At 35.4% G+C, this 13618-nt stretch overlaps 1 protein-coding gene across 1 annotated transcript in view; it reads right to left on the reverse strand.

Annotated features, from left to right (window-relative positions):
- Nagk (N-acetylglucosamine kinase) overlaps positions 1-13618 on the reverse strand; it is a 90825-nt gene that overhangs the window by 38913 nt on the left and 38294 nt on the right. Inside the window, exon 2 of the mRNA XM_089090085.1 lies at positions 869-953. Coding sequence (XP_088946211.1) covers positions 869-953 — 85 coding nt within the window. The remainder of the gene's footprint in view (positions 1-868; positions 954-13618) is intronic.

Below are 13618 nucleotides of genomic sequence, written 5' to 3' on the forward strand. Positions count from 1 at the left end.
TACACATTTTTCCATCTATCATCGCCTAAACCGACTATAGTATAGCTGGGCCACAGAAGAAATATATATAACGAACAGTAGCGAAAACCTTTTCCAAAAACTTACCCTGTCTGCAGAAATTTTAGGGGCGTAAAATTTTAAACAAATAATCTAAATAATGACATCGTTCAGTAATTTTTGAAATTTTATTTTTGTAAAATAAAGTAGAGGGTGTACTTATTACATTAAAATAATTAATAAATAAAATAAAATTTTAATTAAATTAAAATAATTCATAAAAAAATTGAAACTAAAAATAACTGAATAATAATAATTAGACTAACTAATAACAATTAAATAATTTAAATAATGAATTAAAAAATAACTTGTTAATTAATTAATAAATTGAAAATAGTTTTGTTAATAAATGAAAATGTTGTTAGAATTTGGGTACTTAAGTATTATCCTGACCCCACTCAAAAAGTGAAGTTAGTCCTAATGAATATACTAAAAATATGATGAAAATATGACACTTTAGAAATAAAATCATGGAAACTACAACAGAGAATTATGGAAAGCAGGCCGCCATAATGTTAAATACCTAACCTAACACCTCTATATATTAAATATTTAATTAAAATATACTTGCAAAGTAGTTTTTCTCAATGAGACTAAGCTAATTATAACCTAATGCAGACAAACAAACCGGTTTTTTCAAGATCATACAGATCAGAATTCTTGAGTGAGGTCGGGATAATAAATAAGTGCCAACATTTGGCCTGAAAACTCTGTGGGAGACAGGGGGAGGGTGCTAATCAAGTCAGACGAGATTTTATCTTTTCATTTTGTAGTTCGTGGACAAGGAGAACACGTGGAAGATAGGACTCACCCAATGACTTGTAGAGGGACCAGTTGCTTCCGCTAGTAGTTTGCCGTTTTGATCGTACAAGTGCACTTTCGAATGCGTTCCTCCCCTATATGGAGAAAAGAAATAATATAATTAGAGACATGGTTTTTTAAACATGTTGCAGCAATTGTTTCGACCAACACTAAAACTCTAAAACCAACTAACTCTAAATCTCTGACAAAAGTCGTACAAAGAAAGAAGAGGGGATTGTAGAGGAAATTATTTGTGGCGTATTTTTATAAGCCAATCACATTTTTTGTAGAAGAAAATTATTTGTTATGTGTTTTCGTAAGCCAATCCCATTATATTTTATTTCTTGAGAAATAATAACCACCTTTTACTACCTGTTTGGTCTGAAAACTTGATACCTGAAACTTCAAACCAATAAAAAAACGACAATAAATAGTCCCTCTGTTTCTCTGTGGTCAAGTCCTTCTTTTTCTTTGGCTTAATTTGAGATATCCAAAGGGAAGGACGTCACCGGGATTTTTTCTCTGTTGGGGGGAGGGAGGGTCAAAAACTTAAAAAAAAACGCATTACAATTTATATTTATAAAACTTGATACGTGAAAATATAAAACTTGATACGTGAAACTTCAAACCAATAAAAAAAAACGACAATAAATAGTCCCTCTGTTTCTCTGTGGTCAAGTCCTTCTTTATATATATATATATATATATATATATATATATATATATATATATATATATATATATATATATATATATATATATATATATATATATATATATATATATATATATATATATATATATATATATATATATATATATATATATATATATATATATATATATATATATATATATATATATTTTTTTTTTATATATATATATATATATATATATATATATATATATATATATATATATATATATATATATATATATATATATATATATATATATATATATATATATATATATATATGTAGTTTTGTAACCCGGTAATCCCCCCTGGATACGGCCTTGTCTAAAGGCCAAGCTTCATTTTCATCGTATAAGAGTCTTTTGAATGCAGGTCTCTCATATTTCTAGAAAATAACTAATATTATGGGAGAAATGATCATTCAGACATATTGCAGAAAGCATTTCGGCAATTGCCGAAACACACGCCCAAAATAAAAATCACTGACAAGGCTTGTTCAAACTGTATTCCCACATGGGTTCGAAGAATGTCGTCCACTCAAAGATCTTTCCCTTAGGAATGTCTTTGAATAACTATTCAAGTGACCAAAAGTATGACATATAGTCTCTAAGATACCCTTCTCCTCCACAGTACAACAGGAATCTCTTTGAACGTAAAACTCGTGCTAAAGCTCGTAGTTTTTATTACGTTTTCCATCCCCAGATTTCTACGACCGTCTCATATTTTTTTTTATTATCCATAGTTTTAGCGTAACCTTTTATTCTTTTTCCTATACTTGAGTGTTTTACTTTTGTGGTACTTGTTTCTATGTTTTTCACCACTTGATTTTACGGTTATTTCATATATTGTTATTGTACTTGTGTATTTTACGACAAACAATCGTCTACGCTGTGTAAAACTTGAGAACAAACCGGTTTCTTCGTTAGTTTCTTTCAGTGGAGCGCAGGGTTGCCACCCTTAGTAATTTATCCCTATTTCTAGTGATTTTTCATATTGCCAAAACAAAAAATCTCTAAATTTGCATATAAATCACTAGATTATTGAAGAAAATCACTAAATCAACCAGAAAATCACTAAAATCTAGTGATTTTTTTAATCATCGGGTGGCAACCCTAGTTGAGCGTGAGACAAGTGACAGAATAGATGGGAAACATAAAATTTTGGCTATATATTTGCAAATTAGGAGGCGTGGGGTTAAATTATTTGGACAGTTTTAAGTTAGAAAACAATTCTTACATCATGAAGAAGACTTCTTAAAAAACAATTCTTACTTCATAATATGCAGAATTATTGTACCTAACACATATTTCATGCAGACCTGCTATACTTTACCCCACCCCCCGCCCTTCTAATGTGCGAAGGTATAGCTCAAATTGTTTCTAAAGTATTATCTTTTCATCATATTTTGTGATATTTCATTAGGATTGAGTGTCAAAGAAACATTTCCTAATTAAGTTAAATTAAAAAAAAGGTTTTTTCAACTGAAAGTAAGGAGCAAGTTTAAAACTTAAGAAGAACAGAAATTATTACGTATATGAATAGGGTTGCCCCCTCCTCAATACCTCGGTCTTTACGGTGAAGTTTTTTAGTGCTTTCAGTAAAGCGTGTTATTGTTCTAATTAAACGGCCCTTAGTGTTTCAGGAGTCAGTATTAAAGAATTGGGACAAAATTCATACTTTAGCGTAAAGAGCGAGGTGTTGAGGAGGGGTCAACCCCCCTTCATATACGTAGTAATTTCTGCTCGCTTTGAGTTTTAATGTCGCTCCTTACTTTCAGTTGAACAAACTTGTTCTTTTTATTTAATTTCTGATCGTTTTTTAAATAGTGCCAAGATATCTGGTCCCACCTCCACGGAGAAACCCGCTCCCCACGGAAATATGCTTTAGACAATTAAAATCCCGGTGAAAATTTAACCTGGACAATTACTCTTAACCCCTCCGCGCGTAAAATTGAGCCGAAAAAAGAGAAAGCAAGGCACATAAAAAAAAATTGTATAAGAATTCTGGAAAATTGCCCCACTGTATATTTTCCCCTGACAAGTTCACTCCCTGGAAACTTCCCTCCCAATGGAAAATTCCCTCGTGGAAAACCCCCCAGCAAAGACCCCCCCCCTGAAAATGTATGCCTACCTCCAAATAACAAATACTATGCGCAAACAATAGGCAAATTTTATAACTTAAAGACCTTTCCACTGGGGCTGTAAGGGAGGGGGTCTCGTTATAACCAAAGGCACAGTTACTGGGATTTTCAACTATGATGAACAAAATGGCTATCTCAAAATTTTGATTGGACGATTTTGGAAAAAAAAGGTCGGGTGCCTAGTTTCCCTCCAATTCTATTGGTCCCTTAACAAGGACACTAGAACTTTTAATTTCCGTTTGAATGAGCCCCATCGCGATATCCTAGGACCAATGGGTCGATACGATCACCCCTGGGAAAAAAACAACAATAAAAAAACACAAAAACACGCATCCGTGACCTTTCTTCTGGCAAAAAATACAAAATTCCACATTTTTCCAGATAGAATCTTGAAACCTATAAAGTAGTGTTCTCTGATACGCTGAATCTAATGGTGTGATTTTCATTTAGATCACTTGACTTCTGGGGGTTGTTTCCCCTTTTTTCAAAATCAGGAAAATGTTCTCAGGCTCGTAACATTTGATGGGTAAGACTAAACTTAATGAAATTTATATATATATAAATATATATATATATATATATATATATATATATATATATATATATATATATATATACACACATATATATATATATATATATATATATATATATATATATATATATATATATATATATATATATATATATATATATAACCCCCCTACCCCCCCCCCTCAAACCCCCCTAACCCCCCCTCTGGGTACGTCCTTGAATTTTACCCCTATTTTTATGGTTTGGTTTGCGTTTTGCTACTTCATCCCCAGGCAGTGGCCTCATGTACCATTAGGCTACACAGAGAGAAGTAAAGTAATAATTGATGAAAACTAATTCAAACATATATAAAAATGGGGTAAAAACAAGGAAATATGGTTCATCGATGCTGATGCAAAGTAAGAATTCTATAATTTTTTAGATTGTTTTATTTGTATAGCCTAGGGCTATTTGATACCATTATAGGAGAGGTGGGTGGATGAATTGTCAAAAACGCAAACCAAATCATGGGAGTAAGCAAAAAACTAGCAATATAAAAATGTGTCCATTTTTGTTATAGCATGTCTGCTTCTATAGAGACCCAGTTCTGAATCTTTACGCCATGCGTGGAAGAACAGTGTAAAGCGTGGAAGAACTTTGCAGCATGTGGCACTCCGAGGATGAACACAAGGCTCACTAAGTCGGCAACCACTCGATCTAGTTTTTTTTGTTTTAATTTAGAGTTCTCTATTTATGGTCAACAGCTGGTTTGCGATACCAAACAAAACTCAACTTAAGAGAAATTAGAGCATAATCTAGCGCTATATCTTGGAATTAGGGGGGGGGGATACTGGATGCGACTCTGAACAAGCAACAAGTAGAAAATTTTTAAATGTAATGAAGTAAGATTTTTTTTATTGCAGTGCTCAGTTCAGATATGAAATCTTACAACAAATTGCCAAATTTAGCAATACTAACCACTAGCAACAATAAAAAAGCAAAACTATCATAATAAACAAATGAAATGAAATTATCACAAAAAAAATGGCTCTAGTTTATAGGCTACGAAAAACATAATAGGGTGGCCAAAGTAGACTTAAAGGACAGAAACCAGATAGGAAAATAGAAATTTACATTGTCTTTCCCAGTTCAGTATTCTTTCCAAATAAATGTTACACAATTTCTAAATTGTGTTAAATTGTTAAAAATATATATATATAATTTTTTTCAACTCTCCTTACCCCTGATAATACCAGTTATGGCCATAGCCTATATACAAAAGTTTAGTGTTTTTTTTTATAAGACCATTACTTTTGTTGTGCCTATTTCTCACCAACAGTTGACTCATAATATCCAGTAAAGCCAATAAAAAAAAACTTTTGCAAATACATATAGCTATATGGCCTGCATGGCCTGATTAATCCTAAGCCTAGCCTATTCTCCTAAATCACAAAGAAAATTATTGAAGCATTATCTTATGCTATGGTTTTGAGCCACTTATTCCTTAGCTAGCCAGTGGCGTCAATTCTCAAAAATGTAGGGGGGGGGCAAGGATCTTTTTTCGATTTTTTTTTGTGAAGATGCCAAAAAAAAAACATTGAGTAAACATACATAAAACAGGGGGTGGCGGCGACTTCGCTGCTTGGCAAAATCGTCGACTAAGCTATCCAAATCCAGTTTCTCTACCTCCCCTTTTTCAACGGCCATTATCATGAGATCACTAAATCTGTCGTTTCCCATCGTTGATCGCAGATAGTCCTTTACACGCCCTAATGCTAAGAAAAATCATTCATTGGTGGCAGTGGTCACAGGCAAAGTAGCAACTAGCTTCATCAGTTTTAGCACTAAAGAATAGGCAACTGGGAGGTGGTATAAAATTTCGATAGCTGAAATAAGATCCATTTTTGAAATATCACTTTTTGACAGATGCAGCTTTGCAAGAGAAAGCTTGGATTCTATGACATGGTCATCGACATACTGAATCTCTTAATAATGACACATAACCCTTTCCACTTTCGAAAGTTCGAGAAAATCAGAACTTGAGGGGTCGAAGGCAGATAAAGCGTCGAGCAGAGGCATATTTTGCATGGAACGTTGGTCCATCTCGCTCGTGAAACGGTCTAACAGAATTTTACCGGAGTCTGATTCAACTGGATGACTGGTATTACGTTTACCGGTTGTTGATTTTGAAAGAAAGTCTTTGAGACAAGTGGAAATGGCTTGACTTCTCTTGCTTTGAGTACTGGTTTTAGATTGTGGAGATTTCCATTCCTGGATATCGTGCAAAGCCAAGAATTCGGATCTGTTTTTGCTTAAGTTGTTTCATTCGTTACCATTTCTTAGCATTTGGAGTGTCTCATATGTCCCAGAAATCAGTTCAATTGCCTTATAAATCAGCAAACTTTCGGATTGAAGTTGCTTTGATATACAGTTTACAATGACTAGTACTTTTTCAATTATGTGCAAAGTCGAGACAAAAGAGGCAGAGCTGAATTTGTCTAGTAGTCCTTTTGCTTCACATGCTGCCTCGTCGTTGGAACTATCAGAGACTGCGGAAAGCATAGCAACAATACAATCAAATCTGACTCTCAGCTTCAAAATAGAGCGGACTGGTTAAACCAGCGAGTCTGGACGGTCCTCTCAAGCTCCAAGACTTTTTGCCCGCTAATACACGGGGATTCCAGAAATAGCTCGTGTCGAGTATTGCTGCATGATAAAAATGCGAAAAGTCTTAGCACCACAGAGAAAAATTTCGAAACTTTGCTCATTTTTTTAAGGCAGTCAGTCAAAACCAAGTTTAATCTGTGGGCTTGACAGTATAAATAAACTGCATGAGGCACCTTCTCCCTAAACTTTGCTTTGACTCCGTTAAATACCCCACACAATGGATGTGCCGTCATAACATTGCGCAATACACAGCATCAAATCTGATTCCGCAAATAGCTCTACAAATGGCTTTCGCATATATTCCATATAGATTCAACAAATAGCTCGTGTCGAGTATTACTGCATGCTGTAAATGCCTTAAGTCTTTGCACCAGAGAGAAAAATTCCGAAAGTTCGCTGATTTTTTTTGGCAGTCAGTCAAAACCAAGTTTAATGTGGGCTTGACTGTGTACATAAACTGCATGAGACACCTTCTCGCTAAACTTTGCTTGAACTTCGTTAAATTCCCCACACGACGGCTGCACCGTCATAACATTGGGCAATACACAGCATCAAATCTAGACCAAGCTTTTCTATAGTTTCACAAGTCGTGGTGGAAAATCTCCCGGCGTCTAATCTGTGCATGTGATAGCAGCCGATTGGTCGCTCCACTAGTTTTTAATTTGATGTGTACCTGAGTAGGATCACTAATTGTACTTTTCTAGAAACGTCTTTTGTCTCATTGACAAGAATAGAAAAGTAATTAGCTGATATTACTTCTTGGTCCAAGGCATTTCCTATCAGTGTAACTGCGTCATTTTGGTACTGATGACTGCAATACTGACCATATCGGTGCTGTGACTTGGCCTTCAGCTTTTCGTCACCTTCGGACATTCCTCCATCAATTCAACCAAATTACCCCGGTTTGCAGATGTTTCTGATTCGTCATGACCCATCAAAGCAAGACCCTAGCGGCGAAGAAAGCAAATAGCGCTAAAAATGTACTTTACATTATCTCTATTTTCTTGAACTTCTTGAGATCTGGAATGAATTAAGGCCTTCGATATAGATCTGAAAGTATCAGTACTAATTGTTTTTAATTCCGTCCATGCTGGCATACAATGTCTATGTCTTTCAGAACCATCATGTTGCTTTAATAGAGCAGAACTGTATTTCCACTTGCAAAGTCCTGACTCAATGAAAGCCCCTTTTCCAGCAGTTTCTCCAGGCCTTAGAATTCCCATAGAAAAATGGTGGCAAGCAAAACAAAACATGGAATTCAAGTTTTTTGATTATCCTATCCATTCATAAGTCTTATACTGATGTGCACCGAATTTCCTTCCGTTAAAAGTGGAAGCCGGATATCTCCCAAGAATTGGTTGAGCTGGTTTGTCGTGACGCATCGTAGATATATCTGAGAGAGGTTCTTGACTGCTACTGGAACCCGCAAGGGGTTCAGGGATGCAGACCGAACTTTCATGTTGACCTGAGCCATCTATTGTTCAGCATGTTTCCGAAAGATTGTCACAGGTAGGGGAATTTATCTCCACTAACCCAACACTTTGAGCGCGGACGCTATTACCAGTTTCTTCATTTTTCTTCTGTACTTTCACCGCAAAAAAAATCCAAAGTTTTTTGTCGCTTTTTACTCATAGTTTGATTACATCTTCTTTACAAGAACAATAAATAAATACTAACCAGGGTTGCCAACTGCTGACATCAAAAAAGAGTGCAAATCAAGGCCAAAAAAGAGTGCACGTTGTTAAACGCGTGTGCAAGACAAAAAATTTGCGCGCGAGCGGCTACCGCCGCGCGCGCAGCCCCTTTCACTGTTCTCACCATTCTTACGGCATTTATTCATAATTACCAGTTATCATTCGATCGATAAACATATTATCTTTCAATTTTTCAATCGTATTTAAAATAAAGTTAGGAAATCAAACTGTAAATAATAAGTTAGATAATGATTATCATTCTTTTTTTTTTCGCTTAAAAGGTAATGCTCTGCATGAAATTTGCTGATGTTTCTTTCAATTGCTTAGATCTTTAACTGAACTATAGTTGACTGCATCCAATGTTTAGTTAAAGTTTTGTCGCCATTTTATCCAAACGTTTTGAAAGGAATATAAGAGGTCCAAGTAACTAGTCGTGAACTATAGCTGACTTCACTGTAGTCAAGTCAAGTACCGTACCCTAGCACAGCGAAAAAAAATGGAAGCAGAAACAAAACGGAATTATCATCCTTCAAAACAGCACAAAAAATTGCGTGTTTATTACATTTTCATTTGCATTTTATCACGTTGTGCCTCAGTGTCACCCAGCAAATTCAGAAACCGTTGAAAAAGAGGCAAAAGAGTGTCCACATCTCCAGATAAAGCAACATTTGGACTTAAGCATTTGAGATTTTCCAACGTTAGGTCATTGTAGTCAATCCGTTTGCTCTTTTGTGAGCACAACTTCAAAAAAAAATTCAGACAGCTCATCTGGATGCAGTGAACCTGCTAAGCACTCAATAGGCCAATGTTTTGCAGGCTTCTCATGAGGCACAGAGTATTTGGTCCCAACTTTATACAATCAAGTGCAAGAAAATGAGCTGGGCTCAACCGAATTTTAAATGGATATTGTACCCGCCCTATTTCTTTTTTTTTTTTTTTGACATAGCACTTAAGGAGCAACAGATACGTCTGTCGCGATGTTTCCAAAAGCCTGTGAATCCGTGTTCCCTCAGCTTGAAACTCTTTGTTTAGTATATTGATCTTTTTAAGACAAATGAAAGGAAATGCAAAATAACTTTCACAGATGAATCACTGATAAAAGAAAAAATTTTCTTTGGCTGCTCTATCTCCAGCGGAGTCACCTTCTCCATGGTTGGTAAAGAATAAAATGAGTGGGTTCTACTGCGCAAAGATCGTTGAACGGAAGCTTCAAGGGTGAGCCATGACTTACTTGAAATCTGCAAAAGCTTATGGTTTTCCACATGACAGAAATTTTGATAAATTTTTAGTTCATCCTGTCTTTTTGGGCTACTTGCCACATATGCAGCTACGTCACGAATAAAAATGTCACTTCCATCTTCTTAGCTGCATATGCAGAACAGAGGGAAAAGAATTGACCAATGCAGCCTAGCACAGGCAAGTCCCGCACATATTTTTTTAAGAGAACAACAAGATCTTTTATACGTATTGTGTTAACATTATTATTGTCAAAGCCAATTGCGATCAAAATTTGTAACGACATTCCTAGGATTTCAAAATGTCTAAATATTAGACTTTTTTGCCTCTCTGAACTGGCCTCAATTACTTGCAAAAGCCCCAGAAAGTCTCCTCCCACTATACCTTTGGAGTCTTTGCACTTTTCTGTAAGGACCAAGACCTTCTGCCAAGATTTATCGGCAGATTCGTCAACTTTTAAAGAAATATGAGCTTTCTTCAGATACACTCTTACTAATATCTGTAAAATGTGCACACATTATATTAGCAACTTGATTATCCGAGTGAGCATCAGGAATGTCAGGGATAGTCGGGGCAGCACGAGGGTTCACTACCAACTTGATGATTCTCCACGTTTTCGCAGGATTGCCTTCTGCTTCTTTAAATTTATTTACAAAGTAGAGCTTTTTAGCCTGTCTTAGAAGGGTGTTAAGATTTCTATTATAACTTTTGTAAATATCTTTATCTGATTGAGATCCAGTTTTAGTAGACCTTTCATAGAGCTCTTGTCTTTTATCCATCGATTTAAGTAGCGCTTTCGATATCCATGGTTTCTTTGCAACATCATAACGTTTACGCTTTTGTTTTAACTCTAGACTTTCATTTAACATATGAATCAGTTTATCATACCATTTACCAAATTTATCATTAACACAATCATTACCATCAAGGCATTCAAATGACTCATTCGTTAGTTTAGTCCTATATTTATATATAGCTTTCTTATTAATTATAGGCTGTTTAACTTCAGTCATACCACCTCCTTGACGACAACAACTAATAGCTGCAGGGATCACAATAGCACAGTGATTGGAAACGTCGTTTACTAATACTCGCGACAAGTCGCAGCTAACATTCAAAAACAGATTATCAATCACAGATGCAGAAGCTCCAGATATTCTAGTTGGAATATTAACAGAAGGGGAAAGACCATAACTATACATAAGATTCAAAAAACTTCTTGCCTTCGAATTCACATCTTGCACATTATTCAAATCAATATTATAATCACTACTTATAAAGCGATTACTTGCTTACTGTATAAGTTCTCGGGAATGTTAAAAAGAGTGATTAGCCTATTCTACAATTAGCTTTGCTTAAAATTCAGAATATAAGCACTTAGTACTTCTGCTAAGCTTCGTCCATAAGAAAAGCCTGGCAAAGACAAAGATGTTTTAAACTTAGTCCTACTTAAAATTCTGCAAGCGAAATGGATGGGGATGATTTTGATACCTGGCCACAGTTTGCCCCCTCCCCCAACTGTTATTTTGACTCTTCAAAAATCTTATCAAACCTACGATAGGCCCGCATAATTCAAGCATCCAAAGAAAAGGATCATTTTTTAGTATGCCTGTCTTTTTCGTACTATATTGCTAATCTTTTGGTAAATATTGAGCAGTTCCTATTATTGACCTATGAATAAAGTGAACATACCACTCAATGCCTTTTCATATGTCATTTCCAAATATACTAATTGTTTTTGGCGTAAGTTCACTTTACTCCCAACCCTTAGGGTATATATTTACCTATTAGGAGGGGGGCTTGTAAAGTTCATTTCTGACGCAAAGGAATGTTAAATTTGGATTCAGGATGCAATTCTGACTATAGAGGTAATATACCCTGAATTGGTATGTTTGGGTGGGATGAAGTGAATTTGCACCAAAAATGATTATTATATTCGTAAAAAGCATAAGAAAAGGCATCGAGGGGTATGTTCACTTTATTCATAGGTCAAAAATATGAACTGCTCAATTTTTGCCCAATTTTCATTGTCATTTTCAATTGGCTCGAATATTTTTGGCTTTTCTTATGTTATTTTCAAATATACTAATTGTTTTTGGCGTAAATTCACTTTACTCCCAACCCCTAGGGTATATGTTGACTCATTAGGGGGGGCATGTAAGGTTTATTTCTGACGCAAAGGAATGTTGAATTTGGATTCAGGATGCAATTCTGACTATAGAGGTATTCTGACTATGACCCTGAATTGGTATGTTTGGGTGGGGTGAAGGGAATTTGCACAAAAAACGATTATTACATTCGTAAAGAGCATAAGAAAAGGCATAGAGTGGTATGTTCACTTTATTCATAGGTCAAAAATTTGAACTGCTCAATATTTGCCCAATTTTCATTGTCATTTTCAATTGGTTCGAATATTTTTGGCCCTGGATTCATTTCCGAAAGTGTCATTCACCTAACTCAACTGCTTCCCAAGATAGCAAATAGTGTCTAAAGTCTAAACTACAATTTTAGGCTATCCCACATTTTCCTAATTTACCCTTTTATATCACAGTTCACAGTTGTATTGATTCACAGTTCAAAGAGATAACACCTAGTTAGCAAAGAGGATTATAAATTGAAATCTAGTTTCTTTGAACTTGACCCAGTTTTCATCAGCATTCATTCCGCTTACATCTAAGTACACAGGCTGTGAAATAACTTGAAATACCAGTTCCCATTGACAAGAATTGTCAAGTTAAGTGGAAATCTTACTTTATAAAACTTTCTATGTTAAGCAGAAATTTCGTGTGAATAATTACAGGCACTGGAATAGTCACTCGGATGCATTTGTGAGGCTCGGCCCTCAAAGAAAGATAAGTAATCTTTCTAATTATTATAACTATATTTCCGCATTAATTATGACTTCTGTTAATTTTTCTGAAACTCTACAAGAAATTAATCAAAAATTGAACGGAATAGAAATAGTTTCATCGCAGGTTCAAGAACTGAGAAACGACCTATCTGCTATTTCGTCGCGAATTGATTCGACAGTAGACAAGTTCTCAGAGGATACGTCACAATTGAAGAAAGATTACCTAAGTTTGCAAGCTGAATTGTCGGCTACTAACGTAAAATTGCAAAGACTAGAAAATTAGTCTAAAAAGTATAATTTGGTCCTGTATAATTTCGATCCTACAAACAAAGGTTCTTCGTTACGAGAAGATGTAATGAGAGCACTCAACTTACATGTGCCAAATTTAGGGCGGAAAATGATGGACATTAGAGACGTTTTTTGGCTATACGCTAAAGAAGGCACGCGACCGGTGCTGGTTCAGTTTACAAGTGGTTACATTCGTGATACTATATTGCGTTCGAGTGCGCACCTGAAAAGGGCGGGTCTTGGTGTTAGTCCCGATAATACAAAGCGTGAATTGTCTATTCGTAACCACCTAAAGCCTTTTCTTGAACGGGCTAGAGGAGAAAATAGAGAAGCAAGACTAAGAGGGACAAAGTTATATATTGGTCAACAGTGTTTTACGTATAGTTTTGATAAGCAGTATGTAGTTGAGGTTAGGAATTCCCCTAATATAGAGTCATCAGCGAGTAACATGACCCATGTTAAGGAAAATTTTCGGCAAAAGTTTCTCCGTGAACCTGGGTCTTTATCAGTGCCACAAAAAAGTTTAGTAAAGAGTTTTGTTTCTGAAAATAATCGGTTTAACCTGGAAGAACCTTGCAATTCAAGATCGCGTTCTGGTTCTTCATCCTCAATTCAATCTTTCTTTAGTGTAGTGGAGGAGCTTAGTAGTGATAACGAAATAAATGGGGTGAACA

The sequence above is a fragment of the Artemia sp. Qi Xiang Cuo genome, chromosome 6, assembly GCF_049724085.1.
Source record: "Artemia sp. Qi Xiang Cuo chromosome 6, ASM4972408v1, whole genome shotgun sequence".
NCBI classification, from domain to species: Eukaryota; Metazoa; Arthropoda; class Branchiopoda; order Anostraca; family Artemiidae; genus Artemia; species Artemia sp. Qi Xiang Cuo.